This window comes from Mchenga conophoros, linkage group LG7 (genome assembly GCF_057382185.1).
Source record: "Mchenga conophoros isolate Kocher_MC1m ecotype Shallow Benthic linkage group LG7, M_conophoros_male_GT1.1, whole genome shotgun sequence".
Lineage (NCBI taxonomy): Eukaryota > Metazoa > Chordata > Actinopteri > Cichliformes > Cichlidae > Mchenga > Mchenga conophoros.
The window spans coordinates 13,905,787-13,931,949 of record NC_140532.1 but is presented as its reverse complement, the minus strand read 5'-3'; the positions used below and the strand labels follow the sequence as shown (position 1 = coordinate 13,931,949).

The 26,163-nt window shown below is 40.5% G+C and overlaps 3 protein-coding genes across 7 annotated transcripts; 2 read left to right on the top strand and 1 right to left on the bottom strand.

Moving 5' to 3' along the window:
• Nucleotides 1–11,816: 11,816 nt before the first annotated feature.
• Nucleotides 11,817–13,817, top strand: snapc5 (small nuclear RNA activating complex, polypeptide 5). Its single transcript, XM_085282270.1, has 4 exons — nt 11,817–11,976; nt 12,398–12,519; nt 12,606–12,686; nt 13,194–13,817. The coding sequence occupies exons 2-4, from the start codon at nt 12,430–12,432 to the stop codon at nt 13,380–13,382; spliced, it is 360 nt and encodes a 119-aa protein (XP_085138396.1). The 5' UTR covers nt 11,817–11,976; nt 12,398–12,429; the 3' UTR covers nt 13,383–13,817.
• A 121-nt stretch (nt 13,818–13,938) lies between these two features.
• On the top strand, nt 13,939–20,317 carry lctlb (lactase-like b). 4 transcript variants are annotated; one of them, XR_014893399.1, is made up of 16 exons: nt 13,939–14,167; nt 14,859–15,045; nt 15,163–15,323; nt 15,416–15,503; nt 15,594–15,703; nt 15,791–15,919; nt 16,022–16,117; nt 16,214–16,268; nt 16,349–16,510; nt 16,593–16,870; nt 16,946–17,072; nt 17,182–17,381; nt 17,478–17,541; nt 17,837–17,910; nt 18,371–18,415; nt 18,588–18,639. XR_014893399.1 is itself a non-coding variant. In XM_085282268.1 (15 exons), exons 2-14 carry the CDS (start codon nt 14,919–14,921, stop codon nt 17,899–17,901), a joined length of 1,662 nt encoding a protein of 553 aa, XP_085138394.1. In that variant the 5' UTR covers nt 13,939–14,167; nt 14,859–14,918; the 3' UTR covers nt 17,902–17,910; nt 18,588–20,317. The 4 variants fall into 4 exon arrangements, 3 of the variants coding, with proteins under 3 accessions (XP_085138394.1, XP_085138392.1, XP_085138393.1); XM_085282268.1 differs by lacking the exon at nt 18,371–18,415 and having other exon boundaries at nt 18,588–20,317; XM_085282266.1 differs by lacking the exon at nt 17,837–17,910 and having other exon boundaries at nt 18,588–18,722.
• On the bottom strand, nt 18,758–25,804 carry zwilch (zwilch kinetochore protein). 2 transcript variants are annotated; one of them, XM_085282264.1, is made up of 18 exons: nt 25,628–25,804; nt 25,495–25,537; nt 25,317–25,409; nt 22,780–22,922; nt 22,477–22,667; nt 22,274–22,353; nt 22,038–22,193; nt 21,778–21,849; nt 21,599–21,692; nt 21,454–21,506; nt 21,262–21,367; nt 21,102–21,181; nt 20,823–20,979; nt 20,695–20,723; nt 20,481–20,617; nt 20,263–20,358; nt 19,372–19,487; nt 18,758–19,284 (listed from the first exon to the last, which is right to left on the bottom strand). In XM_085282264.1, exons 1-18 carry the CDS (start codon nt 25,723–25,725, stop codon nt 19,196–19,198), a joined length of 1,833 nt encoding a protein of 610 aa, XP_085138390.1. In that variant the 5' UTR covers nt 25,726–25,804; the 3' UTR covers nt 18,758–19,195. The 2 variants fall into 2 exon arrangements, with proteins under 2 accessions (XP_085138390.1, XP_085138391.1); XM_085282265.1 differs by having other exon boundaries at nt 21,262–21,364.
• Nucleotides 25,805–26,163: the final 359 nt, after the last annotated feature.

Here is a 26,163-nt window from a genome sequence, read left to right as displayed (position 1 = left end):
AAATGATTGCCTGAGCTCAAAAGTGACCATCCTATATTAAGAGTTAACTTTAAACAGTGGAGGATATTTCATCTATCTGCTGTGCACAGGCCACAAACAATAACATGTCCACACTGAAAGGAAATTCCTCTGCCTCCTCTCTTCTCGGCTGAACACACAGCTCTCTTAATCCCACTTTGATAATGAGGTCATTTCACAATATTATCTCTTCATTTTCCACTTTCAAATTTGGCATTGCTTTGCTACAGGAATAACAAAAAATATTGATCTCTATCTGTCTTTACAAAAGAATAAGGTAAATAGTTATGTTTGACTGATTGAAGAAAGAGGTTGTTTTGGGTTGTTTTTTTTTTAGTTAGGACTCTTTGATCCTTGTTCACTACTCTTGAAGTGGGAGTGCTAAGAAAGGAGGTGGCAAGCAATCTAACAGACAGAGATTTTTCGAAGAACTATGCCCTGCCAAAACTAACTCTGATCACAGCTTTGAAACCATCTGATTGCAGGAGCACCAAGTCTGGCCTTAAGTGGAGGTGACAGTGTGTCTGAGAGACACGTTACAAGTCAGAGGAAATTGGAGATAAACAGATAAAAGAATGCAATCTCTGCTGGATGTAGCAAGGCACAGGGGGCAGGAAATAAACCTGTATTTAAGCTGATTACCCGAGCAGAGTCCCAGCCCCTTTCAGCAGTTCTGTAGTGCCCGGTCTCAACACTGCCAATGTTGTTAATTAGAGATTTGCTAAGGGGAAAAAAAGGCAGCCTTGTCAGACTTGCAGGAGTGTTAGTGATGGCTGGCTGGAGGGGGACATGCAGAGCTCTTAATTGGGTCTGTATGCTGTATCGGTGGCTGGCTGAATCGCTGGTGATGATTGCTGTGAGCAGGTGGCCATGGTGGCAGCTCCATGCAGGCCGTCCCAGGCCAGCCTGTCTGTTCTTGTCAGGACCTGGAACACTGAGCAGACAGCTCCTGAGCCCCACGCTCATTACGCCAAGTTGCCCTGCTCGTTGCTTAGCAACACCGTCACAGCCCCTCCACAACACCTCCCTGGCCCCACAGTGTAACCCGCAGTGGCGGAGAACTACTTCCTCACTGTCCAGCTATAGAAAAGATGAATTCGCCATTACAGTAAATTGTCTTTTCCTGCAGCAACAACTCATGTCCAATGGTACTGTGTCAGCGCTAGACTATATAAGCTGTGAAAGAATTCTGGTCTCTCACTGCCTCACAAAAACTGTGCTGTTTATCACATTGTATGTATTTTGAACTATTATTGCCCTTATTACAATAGTTGATGCAGTGCAAAAAACTTTGAATTTGTAATAACAAATTTAGAGTTTCTTTCACACAAAGGTACTCCACTTACACACATATGTGTGAAATATAGTATAGATGGCAAAAATTGGAGTTTGTACAATTCTAAAGAGCTTGAAAGTCATTACGTATGACCAGCTTTATTTTTCAACACAGTCTGAATTCTCTTAGGCAGCTTTCTCGTCATTTCTTTTAGTCTTCAGGAATCGTTCTCGAGGATTCTTGAAGGACATTCAAAGCTCTGTCTGTCAACATGATCTGTCTGTCTGGGACCTGAGGAGCCCAGTTGATGACTAACAGTATTCCATTGTGTGTTTTTCAATCCAGGTATACTTTTACGGCATTGACAGTGTGTTAGGTTGTCATTGTCAAAATAAAGCCATTGCCAGTCTGACACTTTTCCAGGGCATTTTGGATCAAATTGTGATGGTACTTTTCTGAGTTCATAATTCCACTAATTTAGATAAGATCCCCAACACCACTGGCCCCTCCACTGTGTTTTACAAATGGTGATAGATGATGATTGGACAAAAAAATAAAATGTGATTTGGATTTGGATAAGACCCATGGCCACTGATTTTCAGTCCAGCTCTTATGTAATTTGGCATAACTCAGCCTTTTCTCCCTGTTCCTTCCTGAAGAATGGCTCATTGACAGCCACCCTTCAGCTGAGAGCATTTCTGGAGTGGACAGTAGAGGGATCAGCTGAAGGGCAGGATGACTCTCTCAGGTACTTTATCAGGTCTTTTCTGGATTTTTTCCTGTTTCATAAAAACAAAACTTTCAGATACTGTTCATCTGCTGTAGATATATTTTTTTAGGCCTGCCACTTCTTCTTCTGTCCTGCACCTGTCCTAGTTTCCTCAATTTTCTTAGAGGATGCACTGCACACCCTGCTGAGATATACCAAGTTTTGGGAAGATATTTCTTTGGGAATCAATTTTTGGGTTTAAAAAATAGTGTTTCTGCCTGTAAAACTGTGTTATCCTTAGAATTCTTCATAGATTCGGGTAAAGAAATGGCAACACATGTTTTTGCAAAAGACTACGAGTAACAAAGTAACTAAGAACACAAATTAGCACTGGTTCTTTGCTCATTTGCCTGTTTCTAGGCATAACAGTGGGTTAATTTTTTTGAGTTAAGCTCTTAGAAGTGAAAAAGCAGCCAATAAAGGAAAAAAACTGAAAGATCTTCATGAAGATTAGAGAACTATTGCTCAAGACCACTTTAAAACACTGCAAGAAAGTTTGACTCCTTGGAAGCAAAGTATAAAGAAATGAGGGGTAGCTCAAGACTTTTCCATAGTACTGTATGTTTCTGAGTTTCAGTCAGACATGGTTATACAGGATATTTGCAATTACAATCTTTGTCCTAACAATACTTGACTCACACAAGCACACAAATGTAGCCATTAACATATGCAAACCTCCACACAGATCTGGGAAGCATTCTTGCGCTGCTGCTGCCATGTTTTCTGGCAGTAATATTCATTTGCAAAAGAGCGTAGCCAAAGTAGGAGTAAAGGGGGGGCAGTAAACTTTATGCAAACATTACAATCCAACAGCCTTACCCAAGACTGGAGAGACAAATGCAGCAATAACAAAAATCCACCCTCTGCAAACAGACAATCTTCACCCTAAGAGTCATTTGAATGTTAAAGTCGTTAGAATGTAAAGATTTACAAATTTTTCATTTGGTGGGGGAAAACGTTCTTTAGTCCAACATTTTTGTTCTCTTTCTTTTGCAAACTGCCATCAGTTTATGGGGGACCTACAATATGCCCCAAGAGAACCTAACATTTCTCTCTCTGCGGCTAGAATACTTTGGACAGTAGTCAGGCAAAGTTTCATGATTCAATGGAAATTTGATGAATGCTATAAATGAAGCGTATAAGAATCAATCATGTGAGGATTTGACTGGACAGACTTTGGAGAAGGGCATGTGAAACACCGCCTGCTTGGAAAATGACAGGAAACACTAGAATGACATCAGCTGTGGCACAGTGCAAGGCCTGTTTAATGAAATGGAGAAATCAATGGGCTTCTATAACGCCTTTTAAAAGATGTAGCACACCTCGAGGCTCCAGTTGTGAACTGAAAAACGGGACATATTTCATGCAACCACTGAAGAAACTGGAGCAGAGTTGGAAGCCAATCAAAACTAACATCACCCCCTAATATGCAGTGACTAATTTGGCAGTAATAAATGTTATTTTCACTTCTCGCTTCTCAGAGGGTTATGGCTTCAAACTAAAATGAAACCAACTTCCAAGGTTTTTTGTGCTGTGCATAGGATCTGTGTTATTGAAGCTGATTTAATCCAGTCAACAGCCCACTAAATGACACACAGACCTGTCAATGTTCTAAATGCAGGCTGTCCGGTGTAAAAAAAAGTTAATATAAAATTATATCTTCTCTAAAATAACAATCCACACCAATACTTACCCACATTATGGGGTGCTGCTCCAGTCATTGAAGCCGGAGAAAAGGGAAAACTCTCAGGCCAAGGTGAACTTTACCATGCCAAAAAACCCGCAGCATGCGAAAGCTGAAAAACCCAAAGGGTGATCATTTGTCATGGGCAGTTCACATGTCTGGAATGTCTCAGTTTGTGCACTCAAAATATCAAACAACACGTGCAGTGCTTGTGGAGATCAGGGACGCTCAAATGTCGAACGATCAAAGTGAACGGAGCTGTCCCCACAACATTCACATACAGCTGTGGCCTTCTTGGGGTTGCTCTTGGGCTGAGGGTGCTAGACCTCTTTGTGGAAGTACCTGCAAATACATGGTTTTGTCACTATTCACACATTCCTGTAAGTGTTGGGCCTGCTCAGCCTTATACCTCCATTTGTATGGGTTGCTTGCCTTTGGCTTGTCTGCTGATTAGAAGCACTGAGACTTCACAGAAGGAAATTAAAGCATACTCGCCAACCATCATTTAGGTGTTATGGAAAGGGACTCAAGTTCTGTCTTTTAAACTTTTGTACTTAAATTTCTTGTTATTTATTATTGGTTGACATTCACAGACACTTATAGATATTTGCTTATCTATAAGCGTATATTAGACGAGATATAGGTCAAGATGAAGATCATTATCATTCAGCTTTTGTACAGGTGGTGCACTAGCCATGCACCTGTTCTTCATGCCAGGTCATAGACTGTATATAAAGGAGGGATATAGTCACATGCCAGATTAGCAGGGAACACAGGCTTCTTAAATTTATTGTTGGACTCGCCTCACCTGCCTGCCCACCTGCCTATGATCTCAGCTTCTTCTTCAGAACAAACCAGTTGTCCCTTTCAGGGTATTCGCTGCGGTGTCAACAAGTAAGCAATCTCATCTGCATTATCAAGAAAACTTGGGAGCGTCTTTTTGGAATCTTTGTTAAAGGACTTACCCCGCTCTCCTCTCTCCCAGAGTAATTACTCCCAGTGATTGGATCTGAGTTTGTTTTGGGTGTTGGGTTACAGGCAGCTTTTCATTATTGCCTTTTTTGGACTTGGCACACAAAATGAAAAATTATCATGACTAAATCAGGGTTTTTTCAGTATATTTCTGTAGAAACGTTCATCATTTTAACATGGAAGTGTACGGGGATTTACCATATACTTAGTAAAAGACAGCCACCATGAGGTCACCTATTTTGAGGCCTCAACATTAGCATTTTGGCTGCCGCCCCATTTTAGTTTTTGCAAGCCAGATGTGACCATATGCAGATGAGACATCGCAGCGCTAAGTAATTAATGAGCACTTGAAATCTTGGTTAGTAAAATGCATTGAACTGTATGGGTTACTCACTGACACCTGATAAGTGGTGTAGCAATTTCACTCACCAGTTTCACCCACTCAGTGTCTTTTTGGTTTATTAAAAAGCTCCAAAAGGCACCAACTGTACAAACACAGTTGAGAGCTCCAGTTCAGTGACTCCAATTAGAAGAGGTTAGGCCTGGAAGACTGATCGGCTACAGCTGCCTGTTTTGAGACACCTGTCAATCTAATGTAATTAGATTGCAGTATTTAGAATATAGAAATATAGAAAAGTTATACAAAAGTTACAAGGGAATAAACAATTTTACCCCTGTACAGGTGTTATGAACGAGGAAATTATCCAATTTTTTTTAACCAGGTTATAAAGTTAGGCATTTTAAAAATAGATGGTGTAAAAGATGACATCACCCACTCATTGATGAAGTGCCATTTTTTTCACGCTTGCTTTTGATGAAAAGGGGAGGGTCTGAGTATAAGCCTACATGCCCATTGGCTAATGGCTTATCAATCACAAGTCTTTAGACCAGAGGTGGGGGAACTCCAGGCCTCAAGGGTCGGTGTCCTGCAGGTTTTAGACGTGTCCTTGATCCAACACAGCTGATTTAAATGGCTAAATGACCTCCTCTATGTGTCTTGAAGTTCTCCAGAGGCCTGGTAATGACCTAATCATTTGATTCAGGTGTGTAGACCCAGAGTGATGCCTAAAAAATCTAGTAAAACAAGACTAAAGTGGAGAGCGTGAGGAGGAAATCAGGATTCCAGAAATCAGAAGTCTTTTACCTGTCACGTGATATTTCCATGAAGAATGTGAAGAATGCCTAAACCTCTAGTTAATATTTGCTTTATATGCAATGATAAAAACAGCTTGGTTTCTCATTAGTACAAAAAGAATGAACCCTGGGGAACACACTCTGACCCCAAAAGAAACCAGCCAAACATTTAACTTGAATATGACACAAGCCCAACACAAGCAAATATTATTAAACTGTTACCTAGCGGGTGCTATGTAATGATTGCACAGTCAGTCTTAGGGCAGTAATCTAAACTTGTGTTGTCATTTGACCTTTGTCCTTGGCGTCAGCGTGTCAACCATCCCATTGCCCAGTGCAGTAGTAAGTCTTATTTTATAAGCTTTTCATTTTTCTCTCCGGGTTTGTGGCAAGTGAGGTCAAAAGGATTTGTTTATTTTTACCCTACTCCAAAACATCATTCACCACATCTGTAGCCAGGCAATGAGATATTTTAGATTGAAAAGGCTCACCAAAAAGAGAAAAATGAGCCTTTAGACTTACAAATAATGAATCACTACAAAAAGAAAAAGCGACAGCAGAAAAGAAAAAAGAAACACAATGGATTTCCTTCTGGCTGGTCTGACATTACAAGGATGTTTAACTTAAAGTATCAAGGGAGGTTAACTACTCAGACCAATACACAAAGCTCAGGAGACAAGAGAGTGAGCAAGAAAGAAAGGGGTGGGCTGGGAAGGGAAAATGTAATTAATCATACTACAGTCTGTGGGTCTGGTGGAGGTGTTCTTGAGTTCTGGGGTTTTTTGTCGGTCTCAAGAGAAAGGCTAGTGGAACAGGAATGCTGTGTACGGGTGGTCAATTAGTTTAAAATTTTCAGCTGTGACAGAAGCATTCTCCTAAGCCCTGGTCCCAAGCTCCCTCCCACCATCCCCGAACAAAACCACATCATCAGGGCCTAAACCTCATGTCCTGATCTGAGGAATTCCCTGGGCTGCAGCATAAAGAGGCGCAATCCATTTAGTCCCAACCTAAATCAACAGCCTTTTACTGTGGTTATTTTGGACTGCCTTATGTCCAGGATCTGGCAGCACTTTCAACCTCTTTTCAGTTCCACACGTCCAGCAAAACTCTGAGAACCAGACCTCCAGAACTGCTTTTTCACTTCCCTGGTGTCACAGTGTGTTGCACATCTTTTCCAATTTGATTGGCTGCCGTTCCACTTTTCTGGAAAGATGAGATTAACCATAAAAGCACAACAAACACCTCACAATCGGGCTGACATCAATCCTGATTATGGAGCAAATATGCTTTCTGTCAAGAGTAGAAAGACTGTCGAGAATAGAGGACTGACTATCTCCTGGAACTTCAGTGCTTCGGATAATAAAACGCTGACTGCAACAACGATCAAGTTTCCCAGCAGGACAAGGGAATAGAGCTTGGCCTTTACTACACTTGCATGACAAATGGAGACAGCATTAAAGCTGCAGAGGGCACCCAAATATACACTTACACGTACACATGCGAGTGTTGATAGACAAAAAACACACAGTGGCTCATACCGCACTGTTGCGGTTAATCTAGAGATTAACAGTATTATCAATCATTCTCTCTGATTCAGTGACAGGCATGCCCACTGGGAGGTAGTTGACACAGTCTGAAAGGTTTCATAAAGAACTTAGGCAAATCTCCATTTTATTCTACACGCTCACTAACATGCTGCTGCTTATTACAGTGATGATATTACATAAAATATGAAAAAATATTTTCTTCTGAATGCGCAGACTACACCTCTGTAGGCATTTTGTTTTGTTTTTTCAAGCTTAGTAATGTGTATTTGTGAAACATGGATCTCTATCAGTACAGTTATTCACCATCAAAGCATGCATCCATGTCTTTCAGACTCTGCTTATGTGCACAAGATTGTGCAGATTACAGCGAAAGCACTTTAATAGATTTGTCCCACTGTTTGTGCATGCCACTTTGCATGAATATGTGTGTGGGAGTTCAGAACAGGAAATGTTAAGGTTTAGCTAGTTCCTTGGAAACAAAGGCTCCAGCAGATACGCAAGCCCTTTCTTTTTATAGGCACGCTGGGCTCATGTCTGCGTCGCCATTGGGCTGAAGAGGAAACGTCTCAGAGCTACAACCCCCACCTTTCCCTCCATCTTCTATAGATGGCCCGACCTGCAATGCATTACAGTCAAGCAACTTTATTACATAAAAGCAATTAAGAGTAAAGCTTTGGTAGACTTGTTCCTGGACCAGTACCAAATGACAGACAATGCAATCCACACTCTTGGGCGTATTCACACTGCCATGCTAGTATGCAAGAAAAATGTGTCCCAATACATATTAGGTCAAAAACACCATGGCACAATGTCTAGACAAAGTAGCACAGCAGTGCATATATTGTGAGAGGAGGTGCAGATAAAAAGTAAAAAATAAAATTTTATGATTTGGAACGTGGGGCTGGTGCTGCTTAGCTGTGATTCTACAGTGACTCACCAACCCCATCAGCTTCCCATACCTTTCACTGCTCTCTTACAATCAGTAAATAAGTAAGTAAGACACACCCCCCCCCCCCCCACACACACACACACACACACACCACCACCACCACCACCAGATCTGTTCCTGCATTGCATGTTAGCTTCTGCCATTAAAAACCTGAGAAAAGGGTGGTGTTTTTTGAACTAACTACATCAAGTTCTATTCATTCCCAGCCCAGATTAATCAATCCGCACTGTTTCCCAGACTATTAATAAGGCCTTGAATCTGACAATAAAAGAAGAAAAAGAACCACCAACAGATTTCAAATAATGGAGTGTCCCTGCTTGCTAAAAGCTAAAAGCCTTATAAACCTTGATCTCCCAGCTCAACATTTCTTGATCTTCACTCCTGATTGCAAAAAACAAAACCCTGAAATGGCCCACATGATAGAGGACCAGTAAGAAGTGCTCATTTCAGGGAACTGGCATATACCTTCTCTATTTCACTCCCCCAGTTGAAAATTGAGTCATAATTTCCTGGTGGCACTGTTCAAAGGTCACCTCCCCTCGTCTTTCTTTCTAAGTTTCCCGCCCCTTTTCCTCCTCTCCCTTTTCGAGGGCCCCTCTTCCAAAATGCCCAGCGCTGCATTCCACAGACAGTGGGAGCACCTTCAAATGCTGCATAGGCATAGCAGACCACCACTGGCAGCAGCATGCATGGAGTCTGAGCCCCAGCCTCAGCTGCCACCAACGCCTCAGCACTAGGACCCAAGCCCTGCCAAGAAGCGCTTTGACTGGGGAGAAATTGCAATGTAGCTGCAATACGGTCTGTGTGATGACAAGGAGAAAACAACTGTCTCTCACAAGGAGCAGAGTGATAACTGTCCAGCATTAGCCACCTCAGAGTTGATGAAACCTGCTCCAAGTAAAATTCTCATGCCACAGCAGGCGTCTTGTGCGTGTGCTGGGAGGCTGGCAGCTGCAATATTGGGGCACACACCTCAGAGCACCTATTCATATGACCCCCAAATCCCCAAGGTCACAACTGTGCTGACATGGAGCTCCAATTTCTGCCTCCCAAAGCTTCCCATGTGCTTGGCTCATAAAACAATAATGTTCTTGTACATGGCCTCATACAAACACAGCACATGTACAGTACTGTCAATTAATCCGTTAGCTGGCCAACACAAGATTAATGAAACAGAACCTTTTAACTTATTTCAGTGCAAAGACCTGAGAGCTTTCATGTCTTTGAAGATTCTGGTTATATAGTGTTTTTCATCCATTTCTTTAAAAAAAAAGAAAAAAAGAAAAAGAGATGAGATATTAGTGTGTTTTATTTTACTTTTGGAAATTTTGAATGCAATGAAGCTGCAGGATGCAATCATTGCATTTTAGTTGCAATGGTAAAATAATTCCACAGATCTTGTTTATGTTTTTAGAAAAGCACAGTACAGATCTGTACTCGTCAGTCACTTTGTTAGACACACCTGTTCAACTGCTTGTTAATATAAATATCTATTCAGCCAATGGCTGCAACTTTAGGCTTGTAGACATGGTCAAAACAACCTGCTTAACTACAAATCAAGCATCAGAATGGGGAAGACTGCTTGTAGCTAATAGGAAGGCAAGACTAACTCATCTAAGTTATGGAAAAGAGCATCTCCATATGAACATGTTGAACCATAATCACAATTTGACGCAAAGAACATAAAAGCACGTGTGGCAAGCAAGTGTGGGGATTATTTGTTGTTGCTGACTACATCTATCGCTTTATGACCAACATCACAGGAAGTTCACTGTATTCAAATGGTCTCCAAACTCACTATCTCAGTCCAATAGAGCACATCATGGATGTGCATACGATAACGCTGAAGCATTTTGGTGCATATTAACATGAAAACAACAAGGTGTAACAATGTACTGAAATGTTTCCAGCACCTTGTTATATCTAAGCCACAAAGATTTAAGCTGGTTCTTCAGGCAAAAGGAAGTCCATTCTGGTACTTGCAAGGTGTACCTAATAAAGTGGCAATTGGGTATATATTGCTAGAGAGAAGCTTCCAGAGCCAAATGACCCTCTCACCGTAGGAGTCGATGGTTCAGGTTTTTCCTTTAATGTGTCACTCTGTGTATATTATATATATTGTGTGTGACTACACAGTGAGTTCACCCATCCTTTCTTACCATGGTGATGTTATCCAGCTATAACCCTGATTCCTGATCTCTATGTTGCTAAGAAGAAAAAACTGTTGAACTAATGGCAAAAACTAGCCAAGTTTTAATATATGAAGGATAATTAGGAAATTCTTAATTTTCCTGTTTTGACGTGTGTGAACAGAGAGGTACTGTATGTCTTCTGCTTTTGGCTGAGCTCCATATTGGTGCCTGTGCTGTGATTATCAACACACACATCTGGATGGACTTAGAAAGAAATCCTATAAAGACCCTAATGGGCTCTTCAAACATTTCTGAAGACTGATTAAGAGCCGTTTCAGATCTTGTTCACATCAGTGAGCTCCATCTGCAATTTATTGTGTTTTCACTGAATTCGTCATCTACTTTTCTTGTTCCCTTTCAGTGTACTGGAGTTTGTTTTGTTTGTTTGTTTGTTTGTTTGTTTGTTTGTTTGTTTGCAGATAATGTGCTGCATCGCTGAATATTTTCTTTGTGGCAGTGCTCCGTCTCTGTCAACCTCAGCATACATGGTGATCCTATGTACTCTGTGGCATAGCAGAGATTTTAAGTGCCCAGCTTCTGGCTTCATGCAAAATTTCTTACAGCATGTTAGCAAACTCTTTGTTATTAAAACGTCACTCACCTTACTTAAGGTGACATTACAGACAAATTTACAGCAAGCAGCAATAGGCCTCACTTCGTCCCGTTAAAGGCTTGTTTGTCTCCCACTAGCATGACCTTTGTGTTTTATAAGGGGAACTAACACCGTGGGCTACATTTGTTACATATTAGGCTTCCTGGCGCTGTAAAGTTGACACCGACCACTTCAACTGGTGTACCAAAGAATTTCATTGATACTGTTTAATTAACTAAGTCAGCTGATAACCAGGTGCTGTAACCACTGCTGCGGTTTGTTAACAGGAGTTTATACAGTCGCTGTTACAAAAACAGCTAGGTTTTCTTACCGTCTTAAACCTTCATTTGCTTCTAAGCAGATTGGTCACTGGGGTTTCTGGAAGCAAAAAGGACAAGGCTGCAGTTGCTGCCACTTTACCGCAAGATGTCACCATGTGCAACACTTCGCTAATGCTGCCTTTCAATGCCTATGTGAAATTGTATTACTGGCTTTTAAGAGGAAGAAATACAAATAGAGTATCAAAAATAACAACATCAAACTGAATCTAGTTAATTAGCAAAAACAAGAAAAGCGTGAAATTACAGATGGGTATTGCTGCATCTAGTAAAGCCGTGACAGTCTTATTTAACAACTGTTTTGTCCGACAGGACGTGAAGGCACATTAAACCCGGACATGACAGCACAGGAACCAAAGTTTGGCTAGTAGCGGTAGCCGTAGCTGTAGCACAACATCTCTGCTGCTTTTCCTATCCTAAATAAGAAGCTTCAGGAGGCACTTTATCCTGTGTTTCAACAATTTTGGCGTTGGTATGGAGTTGTAGGCTGAATTTATAAACGGAGGTAATTGTCTTAAAATTGTTTTTGTTACTCACCTGGGGACATAAACTGTTTATTATGTGGGATACACGCTTTGCCTCCAAAGTGCTCTTTGTAGCGGCTAGCTAGGAATAACAAAATCATGTTACAAAATTTCCAGAAACAGTGTGTTGTTGCGGACATTAAATACCGATCTGTTAATAACTGGCTGCGATTAATGCATTGTTGTAGTCTACTATAAAATTGATATTTTGACCAGCTAATACTACCTGCTGAGTTGTTAAGTGTATTGAATATAGTGGTATTAAATGTTAAAAGATGAGACAGAAAAGGCCAAACGTGTTGGCAATAGAATTAGTACAGTAAACTCAAGGTACCGGAGAGCGAATAATCAAATAAAAAAAGCTTTGTAAAGCATCCTTGTGCTGTCTGGTTTCTCTCTCAGTATTGAGGAATGGTCTGACTGCAGCAGCAAATATGCTTAGCCGTCTGCAGGAGTTAAAGAAGGAAGAGGAGACTCTTCTAAAAATCAAAGTCATGCTACAGGACCAACTGAACAGGTTAAAGGTCAGTGCAAGCTGCAAAATACAAGCATGCTGGAATTTGTGTACATACCTGTAGTTTATGTCCTGTGTGCTTCTTCTGCATTTCAGTTTGAAGAGGGGGCCCTGAAGTCTATTATTAATGCTCAAACTGAAGAAGGAACCTCTCAACGCTTATCGCCCGAACCTGAGGTAGATCTCTGCACCAGGAAAGGACACAACACTGGAGACTATTACAATCGGTCATTTGCATTCATATACAAGACCAAATAACTGTGTTTCTCTAGCAGTAATTTGCTTAAGCACAGTCATTTAGTCAGAGTGCATCTAACTTTTTTATCAGTAGTTTATATTTAGAGAGGTACTATATGTGTCTTGGGAAATTTGTCCTTTTTGTTTTAATTCAGTAATTCAGAGGCTGCAGAGTGGGATTCCCTGAAACATAAACTTGTTGCTTCTGCACGTGATTATGATTGATTTCATGGTTAAAGTGAGCAATTGATGATATTGTCTCAAGAGATTGCACCATCAGCCAGACAGACTCACACTGACCCAATCTCTTCTTTGCTTATTTTTCCCCCACCCCCACACTTTTGCACAAAAGTGTTGTATGATGTCTGTGTCTGGTTATGACAACTGGTTGTAAAGTTTTCACCTTTCAACATCAATTCTTTTCTTTTTTGTTGTTGAATGTTTCAGGTTGAGGTTAATCTGGATGATGAAAGTGAGATTAATCGAACCAAACTCCTCTTGAATGCTGCGGCAGATTATGATATGGAAGAAGAAGAAGAGGAGGAGGAGGATGAGGAGGAAGATGAGGAGGGGGATGAGGATGACAACGAACTCGGATTTTTGCCTGAAGAGGATGAGGAGGAAGAAGATTACTGAGATCCATCAGTGTTAGTATTTACACCACTGAAGAAGAACATGAACAGATGCCTGTTATTTGTTCACCTGTTTTGTATTATCACTGAAGACGTTTTATTTATTTGGGTGGAGTAAGTAGCAGTGTAACAATGTCCGGTGCTAGCAATATTTCCTCCTTTGCTGGATTTAAGGCACGTCACCAGGATTTCACACCATGTTAGTCATATGTCAAACTTTGTGGGAAATCTGCTGCTGAAATGCTTTGAGGCAGTGTTATGAGAAACTCATGGCTTTCTAAACATATTGTGTATTTTCGGAGAATGAAAGCATCAACCCACTTTGAGAATTAGAAGGTCTGATGTTGAGATGTGTCTGTTGATGAAAATGTATGGCTGGGCCATATAAGGAGATAGTATGTCTGTATTATGTAAGCACAAAATAAATGTTTTGCATACATTTTCACCAGCCTGTTTTTTTACAGTGTACACTTCAAGATAATATCTGGGTTCACTTCGTGTCCTAACCTGACCCGGGCAAATGGGTAGTGCAGTGCAAACACTTTCCATGAGAAAACCATTCAGCATTTTCTAAACAGTTAAAACAATACAGCGAGCCTCACAATAAGGCCAGCTTTCATCCTGAAAGCAGGGACAGCTCTGGAGAAGGGTGGTGCTACAACAGGGAATGTATAATAGAGATTGCACAAATAACAGCTGTCTACAGGGTCTGCTAGTCCAGGAGAGAGCTGCCATTCACCCCAAAGTCACTGCGCAGACCTGCAAATGCCTTGTTCGTAAGGTTAACAGGTAACAAATGGGGAAAAATACTGCAAGGATAATATTTTTTTAAACAAAAGTGGGGGGCAGCAGAGATGTGAACATAGGCAGAAGTGTGTAGAATTAGTATGCAGGCACATTACATTTTCAGGCTGTATTTATGCTTTGCCATATTTCTGTTTTCAATTTTTCATGCTTACAGTGCAGTATCTTCTGTTTTGCAATGATGCTCCTGAACACCTGGAAATTATTTGCAAAGATAACTGGGTTTACTTTTAAGTTAAATTTGCAAACAAAAGAAATAGCAGCAATTGTAAGGTCCTCTTACATTTGCCTGTTTGTGAGGAAAAGTTCATCCATTGTTGTGTGATTGTGCACTGTAAATATATCAACCTCTCCAACATTAGCTTTGCTTACAGAGGTGAAACCGTAGTTTGAATGGGATCTGTCTGCCTCAGCAAGATGAGCTCACAGACCATTGAGTCTGAAAAGCTCCATTTGGCTTTGCATTATGGACGTGGGACCCCCCACAGTCCAGCACATTGGATGCTTCCAGACGACTTGGTGATAGTTTATTGTTATTATACCAATTTTACACAGGTTTTATTTGAAAGGTTTGCAAGCATGTGTGCATTTTGGCTTGAATATGACATGTTTACTCCAGACCACGCTTCTTTTTGTCATTAAGCGTTGGTGCTGAATGCTTCTCATCTGTATTTAGGTGGTAGTGAGCGACTGAAGCAGAGTGAGACACGAACTGTGCTGCAGGCTCAAAAGTACCATGCTGCCCCGCTGTGCAGTCGGTGTGTGCCATGTGCTTATGTTGGTGCTGTGTGTGTCTGCGGCTGAGGACTTCGACTGGACAAAGAACCACCACGGCTCCTTCTATTATGGCACTTTTCCAGCTGGTACACACAGTTCGTTTTGTTCAGTGGGGTTACATTTTATTCTTTTTGTATTTAGTGCCATTAGTCCTCCTAAACTGTGATCGTGTAACCCAGATCTGCTAACGTTTTGTTTTTCAGGATTTTCGTGGGGTGCCGGAGGTTCAGCCTATCAAACAGAAGGAGCCTGGGACAAAGATGGAAAAGGACTGAGCATCTGGGACGTGTTCAGTCATAAGAAAGGCAAGATCCAACAAAATGACACTGGGGATTTCTCCTGTGAGGGCTACTACAAAGTCAAGGTAGGGCAATCAGGTGTGGTGTGTCTGAGGTGTAAGGAGAGGAAGGTTTGTAGTTAGGACACCAAGTAATCCAGTGTATGCCTTTTGTGCAGGATGATATTTCTCTGATGAAGGAGCTGAGGCTTAACCACTATCGTTTCTCTATCTCATGGCCTCGACTCCTTCCCACTGGCATAAAATGTGGGTAACTGATGTTAAGCCTTTTGATGAAATAAACTGGCAGAATGTGGTTTTATTTAAAAGTAATCCATGCTAAAACACTCTTTCCAGCTGACCATGTAAATGAAAAGGGAATACAGTACTACGATCACCTGATCAACCACCTACTGGAGAACAAAATCACTCCGATTGTTACTTTGTATCACTGGGATCTTCCACAGGTTTGTAAGCAAAATACAGAGAACCCTCAACTTTGTTCTTAATAACTTTTTAAACAATATGTTTCTTTTTTTTGTTTGTTTTTATAGGTCTTGCAAGAGAAATATGGTGGATGGCAAAATATAAGCATGGTCAATTATTTCAATGAATTTGCTAACCTGTGCTTTGAGAGATTTGGCGACCGAGTCAAGTACTGGATCACTTTCAACAATCCATGGGTACATTTACAAGAAATATTTATACAACAAATACATGCACAAGTTTAACTCCCGTCAGCATTAAAAGTATTGTATTTATGCACATTTATGCACATGTACCAGTCTGTAGCTGTTGAAGGTTATGAGACGGGGGAACACGCTCCTGGACTGAGGCTGAGGGGAACGGGAGCATACAGAGCTGCACATCATATCATTAAGGTATAAGACGTCACTTTTATTCAATTACAGTATAAAAACTACACAGTAATTAATAAAGACTTTAAAGTGAAATGTGAAAAAATACTTTTTTCATAGGCACATGCTAAAGTTTGGCACACGTATGACACACAGTGGAGGGGGAAGCAAAAAGGTAAAGAAAATGAAAGTCAGCGTTTACCACTAAAAAGATTACATTTTCTAATTGCTGAGAGCTCCTGTTTAAATCCGTAGGTCTGGTTGGCATCTCTCTGTCGGGGGAATGGGGAGAACCGGTGGATATCAGCAACCAGAAAGACATTGAAGCAGCTGAGAGATATGTCCAGTTCCACCTGGGATGGTTTGCCACACCGATCTTTCATGGCGACTACCCTCAAGTGATGAAAGACTTCATAGGTATGTTAAACTGTAAATGCTCCTAAATTAGTGTTATTTATATAACAGGAATTAAATAATTGCTATTTGTGGCAATGTGCAGGGAGAAAGAGTGTCCAGCAGGGCCTCGGGACGTCTCGACTGCCCACATTTTCCCCTCAAGAGAAGAGCTACATAAAGGGGACCTGTGACTTCCTTGGCATTGGTCATTTCACCACCCGCTACATCACCCAAAAAAACAACCCATCGGGCCGTAGCAGCAGCAACTACTTTAGTGACCGTGACCTGGCTGAGCTGGTTGACCCAAGATGGCCTGACCCTGGTTCAGAGTGGCTCTATGCCGTGCCCTGGGGTTTTAGGCGTCTGCTCAATTTTGTCAAGGTTACTCATTGATATTTGTGCTACATACTCTTTACTTAAAAAAAACAAACTCATATTGATTTCATCCTCATCTAGACTCAGTATGGGAACCCAATGATTTATGTGACTGCAAATGGAGTCTCTGAGAAGATGTTATGCACAGAGCTTTGTGATGAATGGAGGATAGTGTACTACAAAGACTACATCAATGAGATGCTTAAAGGTGAATGAGCTCACATGTATTGAACAAAAAATGCAAAAATGTGCCCACTGTCTTAAATTGAAATTACTTTTTTGTAGTTATCAAGCTCTTTGATCTCTTTGTCACCCAGCTATCAAAGACGGAGTCAATGTGAAGGGCTACACTGCATGGTCGCTGCTGGACAAATTTGAGTGGGATGAAGGTTTCTCTGAGAGATTTGGCTTGTACTATGTGGACTTCAGGAACAAAAACAAGCCTCGCTATCCCAAAGCTTCTGTTCAGTTTTACAAACGCATTATCAGCTTCAATGGATTTCCCAATCAAAGAGAGGTGAGCAGAAAGGACTACAAAGCCCTGCCAGTCTGAGGGGTTTTTCATTACATGGTTTATTCTGATTATATTTGACTGTCTTGTGAACCTCCACAGGTTGAAAACTGGAGGCGAAAGGCAGTTGAGACGTGCTCTTCCAGCAATCAGCTTCTAGCTGCAGGTCAGTTCGTCTGTAACATCATTGACCATGTTCCTCACTATATAGGGTTGAACAACTAGCAGGGGTAAACAAATAAAGATTCTTGCCAAAATATGGAAAAAACAGCAAACAAACAAAAAAATGTCCTAAAAATTTGAACACTATAACAATGAAAATAATAAATCTGTTTCTTTTCTTCAGCCATCTCAGAACATGCACGGACAAATAGTGTTAAGAAGAATAGTTGAAATTTAAAAATTGATTAGTAGAATCTGTTACAGGCGATCTGAGATATCTTCTTTGTTTGCCCCTCCAGCTAGAAGAAAATCCCAGGAACATGCAGAAATGCCAAAGGTTTGGCCTGTGCATGATGAAGTTTAGAACTTGAGGGTACATGCTTCCTATTTCTAACAATCTGATTTCTTTTTTTCTCTTTTGTCGCTTTGCAATTGTGTGTTTACAATTCTGACTAACAAGCTCCTGCGTTTAACACCTGCAATTAAACACAAGCTTTTGCTCCTTTTAAAAGAGCTTTTTTAACAAAAACTCGCAAACAGGCATAAAGCAAAGCGGTGCACTTCAGCCCACAAAGCAGAGATTAAAAATGTAACTGGGTAATGTAATAGCACCAATAAAGTCAGTGATATATCTGAGCTGAAATCAAAATTTCAAACATAAGCCTCACCTGCTTGCTGATGGCTTGTAATATTAAGTCATTTTCAGAATACTGCTTTTAATAGTCATCTGGTAAAAACACTGCTTTCTGAAATATTCCCCTGTAGCTGCATGCAGTTCTCAAAGGGTTAAAGTGCCATTAATCAACTCTGAGTACTTTCTCTTCTTTTATTAGAGGAACAGCGGAGTACTGCTGCCAATATTCTAAGACTTATACATGGTAAGGAATCCCTATGCTCTCTATGAATTAGACCAAAATTGTGATTCCGGGACAAATATTAACCCTTTGAGTGCTGTGCTTGAGCTTTCGCTTCACTGGCAGTGTTTGGACGATATAACGATGCCCATAGGTTTTTAATGAGTGTGTGTGTGTGTGTGTGTGTGCTTTGCAGACCCTTTGACCAGCCACATGGAGATGGTGACCGAGATCGTTGTTCCCACTGTGTGCACACTCTCCATTTTGCTCAGTGCCATCTTCCTCATGTTCCTGCTGCGGAGGCGTAACTAGGAAGGCTTTCGTGTTTATACATCACAAGCATCGGCACACACACATATGCACACATTTAAAATGTAAGTGCATCACTTCTTTATTGGATAACGTGTGAATATAAATACATCATTTGAGCTGAACTGAAAGAACTGGTGATTTTTATCGATTTGATGTGTGTAAAGCGTTTTGCTCTAAAATGACTGGTTTTGCGTAGAAGGAAAAAGGAGTCAGAGTTTCTGATTAAACTGCTACTATAGGATACTGGTATTGCAAAGACGCCAGGTGATCTACTGATCTACTTTCATTTGGATACAGCTAAGTTGTTTGGCAGAATATTTCCTGTCTTTCCTTGAGCAGCAAAATGTGAAAATAAAGATGTGACTGGAAAAAACATATACACACACACACACACACACACACACACACACACACACACACACACACACACACACACACACACACAAAGGACTGAAATTTGCTGTTGAGGGGTTAGTAGCATGTTTTATAAATTCATGCAAAGTTGACAAGGCTGCAGTACGCCATAGTGGAGAAGAAAGCAGGATCCTCACTGTCCCCATTCACGGTTTCATTTGGATAGTCTAAAAACAAAAGAATAGTTAAAGAAGAATATTGTTATCGATACTTTACTGGGGTAGTCACTTATATATTCAGTAAATAAAAATCACCTGTTTCAAAGATGACATGATCAACCAGTGGTCTGTCACTAAGATGTAAGGAGGTCCTGACCTCACGAGGACCATGACCACTGGACACCTCAACCCCCCACAGTATTGGGTGCTCCCTGTAGAGCACAAAGATGAACACAGAAAAACTAAATTCTGTGTAAAAAAAAAAAGAAAGAAAAAAAGCCTAACATCCACCAATATATCCTTTGACTTTCAATAAATGTTTTATGTGGTTTCTCGCAAGCCGTTGAGATCTCTGTTTTCAACACTCCACATAATAGACTGCCAGAATTCTGCGGGCGTCACATTCAGGTCGACTTTTATGTGCCGTTCAGTCGAGATTGGACTGTGGTGAGGTTTACAGGCCTGACATTTTTGCTTGTTAAGTGTTTTTCCCCCGCCTTCGTCAGGTCCTTCCTGCATGTAAAGGTTTGCAATAATACATTGACTTTTGAACTAACATCCCAACAGTGTCTCGTTCAATTTGAAGTGTCTTGGAAATCTTCAGTTGAACCGTTGTCTTTTGGCACAAAGGAATAATTGGCTCTCTTGGCATTTGTGACAGCTCCTTTAAATCTGTCATGTTTGCACCTCAGCTTGAGGTGAGAGATTTAGATCGATAATATAACCGAAGCATGTTTAGTGTCATCACTGAGTTGCCAAAAGATTGATTGCACTTTGCAGTCTGCTAGCATTATATACTATTAGATGATTAAAAACCCCAACAACAAAGACGGATTAAAGAACTGAAATCTACAATAAATAATTGTTGCATATTTTCATTATCAATATGATTATGTCCACTATAAAAATGTCATATTCACAAACAATAAGGTCAAATATCCCAGTTTCACAATAAAGCAGGCAGTAAAAAAGGCTTGCATTCCTTACTTTTGGTAGAAATGACTGATCAGGGCAGGTTTGATTTGGAGTTTGAACTCGTGCTCTTCATCATAAGGTGACGTTCTGTAGTGCTGCAAACACAATCTATGTGACAGGAAAGGGGGGAAACAGGAGAGGGAATTGTTTATTTAAATACCAGTTTAAAAGAAGAAATACTTCTGCACAGTCACATATCACTGGGGCAGAAAAAAAGTCAAAAGATTTACTGCGTGAGAAGAAAGAGACGATCGTAGGGCAAACCAAGGAATGTGCTGCAGGTCACAATTATTTCCAGCAGATGGTGCAGTTTCCTGAGTCGGATCACTTGTTCCTGCAGATCAACCTCCGTGCTGAGGTAAAAACACTGTGGAGGAAATTACTCAGAGTCAGTACTATGCTGACAGACACTTGAAAAGAACTGAGAAACAGTGTAAAGCTTACCAAGTGGTTTAAAGTCGTCAGTTCTTCACCTAAGAAACAAACACAAATTGCAAATGGCCTATCATCCAGAGAGCATAACACAAACACAGAGTCAAAGAAAGAGCTCCAAATGAATAATTAAAGGTTACCAATCAGGTAGTTAATATAGTCTTTTCTCATCTTATCCAGACCCATCTCCAGCAGCATGTTGACAGGCGTGAAGCCTGTAAGAGACACATGTTCGATCTGCTGGTGGTACGACTGCAGAATGAGCTTGCTGAGGGAACTGCTGCTGTCTCTGTGAATCTGGATGATGTGAAACAAAAAACAAAAAAAAAATTAATCAATGAATTAATAAAATAACAACTGCAACATCCAAACTCATCTAACTCCAAGTTTTCAAAAGCGGAAATGTTTTATGTTGTTACCCAGGGTTTGATGTCACCATATCTTAGAGCGTCAATGACCAACTTCAGGCAGTCTCCAATGTCCTGATATGAAGTCACACCTGCAATACAAAGTTTTTTTCTGTCTGTTTGTAAAATGCTAAAATCCATCCCAGTTTCCTGAATGGAAGGCCTAACTCACTTTTTCTCATCCGAACCCAAAGCTGCTCCACAAAATCCAAATCTCCTCTTTCCAGGAACGAGTTGAAAATGGGAGTTTCTGTCTCAGACTTCAGCTTCGAGGTCTTCTGAAAAAGATGGAAAGGAAAAAAACCCAAGACTCTAGCAGATATATTGTAAAATTAATGTTTTAGTGATAATGGCTCCATCCTACCTCGGGCGTTCTTGCAGCCTGATCCTGCAGTGTTTTTGCAGTGTTCTGTAGCTCTGAAAGAAGAATTAAAAATGAAAAAATAATCATAAGTACCAGGTAGCATTACATCAGATTTACAATGTATTGATTCAGCAGTGCTTCGTGCCTTCTAGGTAAGCCTTGGTCAGATTTACAGGCGATGTGCTTTCCAGCGGTTCCATCCATTCAGTCTCACCAGTTCTCAAACCATCAGCGAGAGTCTGAAATAACAGGATTCAGATATATTTAGTTATTTATGTGGATGCTGGTAGTTGCTGTCATTTTAGATTACAGTGGAAGACAAACCAGTAGAAACTCCAGCTCCCTATACATCTCAAACATGGGACTTCTCATGTCTCCACTGGCAATTTTGATATTCTGCATAAAAAAAGATAAACACATTAAAAAATCAGTCTGTGTCTGTTCAGCTTCATCTGCTGGTACTACTTCCAGATACATGTTTCCCTTTTCTATTCATAATAGCATATTAATTAAATAGAAATATAAAAAGTAAGCTTTTTAAGGGAAAGAAGGGATTATTATAAGAGGTCATTATTGCTGCTCACTAATGTTGCTGTAGAGGACAGGGGTGGGGTCTCAAGAATACTCTCCACATGGCTCCATTTGAAATCCACAGTCACGCTGCTCTGAGACTCAATGGTGGTGTTTTCAACAACAGTGGAACCAAACAGGCTGAACCTGGCACTGCCTTTAATCCCCACCTAGAAGTATTTATCAGTGTAAGAACACGGGCATTCGTTCACACAGACAGACTTGCAAAAGAGGATGAAAACTGAAATACCGAGGATGGATGATGCCGTTTCTTATGCTCTTGCTTCAGTTCTTCTAAGGTTGTGAGGGATTGTTTGTCTGCAGTTGAACCTAAAAACATTAACATCAGGAAAATAAAAACAAGTGACACAAATACATACAAATCATCAGTAAATGCACTGATAATGTTTAAAAATGGGTTATTCAAAGAGGAGTGATGTTTCTAAGCAATACCTTTGGAGGTGATGGAATACAGTTTGACACCAGTAACTTTAGTGCCCACACAGACTGTTTCAGCCCCAAACCAGGTCGTTCCAGCAGGATCAGACATGTCGCATCGCACCCACAGAGGGTATAAAGGAAGGTTCGTGTCCTCAGCTGACATGCTGGCATTTTGAGATAATGTATACCAAGAGAGAAACTGTCTGTACAAAGAAGAAGAAAAAAACTTTGTCAGATGTGGTGGATTAAATATGCACATCTTACCAGCGCGTATTTCTTTTGCAATTAAATTTTAAACGTCTTAGCACTAATCACCTTGCTTTCATGACTGAAAGTGGCTGCGGTCCCATTTCAGTTTGAAGTACGTGGGCACTGTCGTTAGCATCATCAGCATCGCCGTCAGAAAGGTTTGAAGCCTCGGTCATTTGTTCGTCACCTGGATCGCTTATTTTTGAAACCTTAGTGAAATCAGAGCACAATTCAATGGTGAGCGACGAGGAGGAGACTGGTTAGTCATCTAAGCATACATTCAGTGTTTTAATATTCCTACAATTGGGAATTTTGGAAACACTACTGGCCCAGTTTCAGCTTGAAAACTCTGGAACTCGGGTTTTATTCTGGACGGGAAGACTTTTTGAGATCATGGAGTGAATGTGTGTCTGCATCCTTTTTTCCAAAAGTCTCTGCCCATCTAGACTAAAACGCAGTCCTGAACCCTGTAACAGTGAAGCTCTACATGCCCAGTTATCTTTCCATTATCTAAGGGCAGCATTGACAGCATCTGACCAATTAGAAACATTGATAAGTCTACTGTCAACGGAGTGAGTAAATTTTACAAAGGAAAACAAAACCAGGAAAGCCGGTAAAAAAGAAGAAGAAAGGAACTATGTACGTTAAGAGACTTCTCAGTATCAGTGCTCTATCATTAAGACAAGGGAGAATCTGGTGGACACATCCATTCATTTTCTACTGCTTATCCGGGATTTGGTCACCGGGGCAGAAGTCTCACCAGGGAAGCCAAGAGTTCCCTTACACTGGCCACCTCTTCCAAGTCATCCAGGGGTGACACCGAGTTGTTCCCAAGCCATCTGAGAGATATAATCTCTAGGTCTGTCCTGGGGGATCTTCTCAATAGGACATGCCTAAAATACTTCAGCTAGGAGCCATCGAGAAGGTATCGTAGTCAGATGCCTGAACCACCTCAACTGGCTCATTTCGATATGGAGGAGCAGCCGCTCTACTTTGAGCCCCTCTCAATTGACTGAGCTCTTCACTCCATTTTTAAGGAAGAGGCCAGCCACCCTTCAAAGGAAATTCATTTCTGCCATTTGTATAAGAAACCTCATTCTTTTGTTCTCTAAATGTGGTGGATTGCAAATGTTATTTCATGAAATGAATTTTTAGCTACAGCCCATGTGGTGTTTAACAGTCTGAGAGTAGGAATACATAAAAAATAGAATTCAAATGTAACAAATACAAAGAGGTGGCCAGTTTTGGAATTGTATATTAATCCTTACTGAACAATAATTTTCTTTTTAAACTGGTTGCAGCAAACAAGGGAACAAAATAAATAAAATCAAGAAGTAAGGTTTTACCTATGAATACATATTTCTGTCTGATGCTCATCAGGAAAAGACAAATACTTTAGACACTATTAAAAAAATGTAAATAACTTCTACTATCCACACACAAAGGTCCAAGGGAACTTGCAGGAATCCTGACACCTTTTCCCAGAGAACTGATTAGGACGGGGCAGCTGTGGCTCAGGAGATACAAAAGGTTGTCAACTATTTAGAAGGTCGGTAGTTCCCGGTTTCTCCAACTATTGAACCTCGAGCTGCCCCATTCATCTCTGTAACTCTGTAACATGTAACTTCTGTTGGTGCTGTACTACTGGAAACTGAATTTCCTGAAAGAACCCACATGAGGGATTAATAAAGTTTCATCTAATCAAATCTAATCTAATCTAAGAATGTTAGTCAAGGCACTTTTATGAATGTGTGCGTGATTGGGTGAATGAAACTTGTAGTACAAAGTGCGATGAACACTCAGTTAGAGCAGAAAAGTGGATATAAGGATCGGTCCATTTACCACTGGTCACTATGTGGTGATCTTTAATCTCAAACGTAATCTGCTCCAGGGAAAGTTACAGGATGTAGATAGATGTTTTGGCAGAACAATCCTGTAAAGTCTGGCGAGACAAAACCAGTCTACGCTTTGTTCTTTAGAAAGGAGAGAAATGGGTTAATGTAAGAAAATGGAAAGTAATAAGTTTAGACTGCAAGTGAAGACAGTATTGTTCAACAGGCGGCAAGGTGTGGAGCGAGGGGCATCTTGAGATATGTGAGGTGAAGGTGTGGGGTCCTTACGTTTCCCCTGGAGAGTAATAAAGAAATTCCTATAAAAGAGTCCAATTAGTCTCATGCTTGTTTTCTGATAGAAATCACCATGAGGTCTGCAGAATAAGTTGCCATGGTAATGCACCTTGTAAAGACGTGAACCATCTTTCTCATGCCCTGAAGTTATATGAATAAGCACAAATCATTCTTTGCAGTACAGGCCTTTGGAGATTTCAAATTAAAAGCAGGTCCACAGCTTTTACAAAAGGCCTAAAAGGCCTTGAGATGTATTAGTAGTTTGGATGCTAGAGACAAACAAAGTAAAATGTTTTACAACAAAAGTCAGAGCCAGTCAACAGTTATTCCTGTATGTTGTGTCGCTATAAACACAACTAGGTAAAAATATTCCTAAAAGAGTAAAGTAAAAAAGTAGAATCTTACAAAGTAAAATTTTATTATTGGGTCTACATATTTACGATATGGTAAATGAGTCCAAGGACTGACATTACTCACAGCTTTTTCACAGACGAAGACGGTCTGGTTCCCACAATACATATTCACCGCAGGGATTCCGTCTCCGTTCATCTTCACTATTTGGACCTCCTCCTGAAGCCCAAAAGATATCAACATTACTGTAACAGCGACGGATGCATTGACTCACGACAGTTTACTTAAGAATGCACGAATTTACCTCATATATATACGGATCACTGCTTTCCGCATCCTGAAGAGAGCTGCAATCAACACGACAGAAATGAACTTTGTTTCACCCATCATTCTGAGGGTTAACTTTTTGTTAGAATCGCTATGCATCCAAAACTCACCGAAGAATCGTGAAAAACTCTTTAGCCCTAGATATAATCTTCGAGCACATCGCCAAATTATGGTCTGTGTATCCTGTTACAGAAGGAAGGATGTACATAAAACATACGAAAGTGGCTAAACGAGTTTAAAATGAACAAATCCGTTGTTGATATTTTGACAGTCGCGCGCTCGAAAAGCAGAGGGTGACGACATGGGGTCATAGGTGAACACACACTTCCCTCATAAAATAAATAAAATAATGAGATATAAAATAGATTGAAAATGTATCAGAAATACGAATATACAAGAAATTTTTTAATAAAATAAAAAAAATATTTGATTAAAAATAACGAGGAAAGAAATGGTTCAATCTTTCCTGCGCCAACATGGAGTAAAGAAATAGTCCCATGTTTAAGAACGGTTTTAAAATTGCTTGGCTAAACATGCTAAGCACTGACAAATTAAACATGCTATATAATTTATGCTGTGTATTCTTTTTCATTTTCCTGTGCTCGTTTTATGAAGTTATACAAAGGACTTGTCACGATTATGTTAA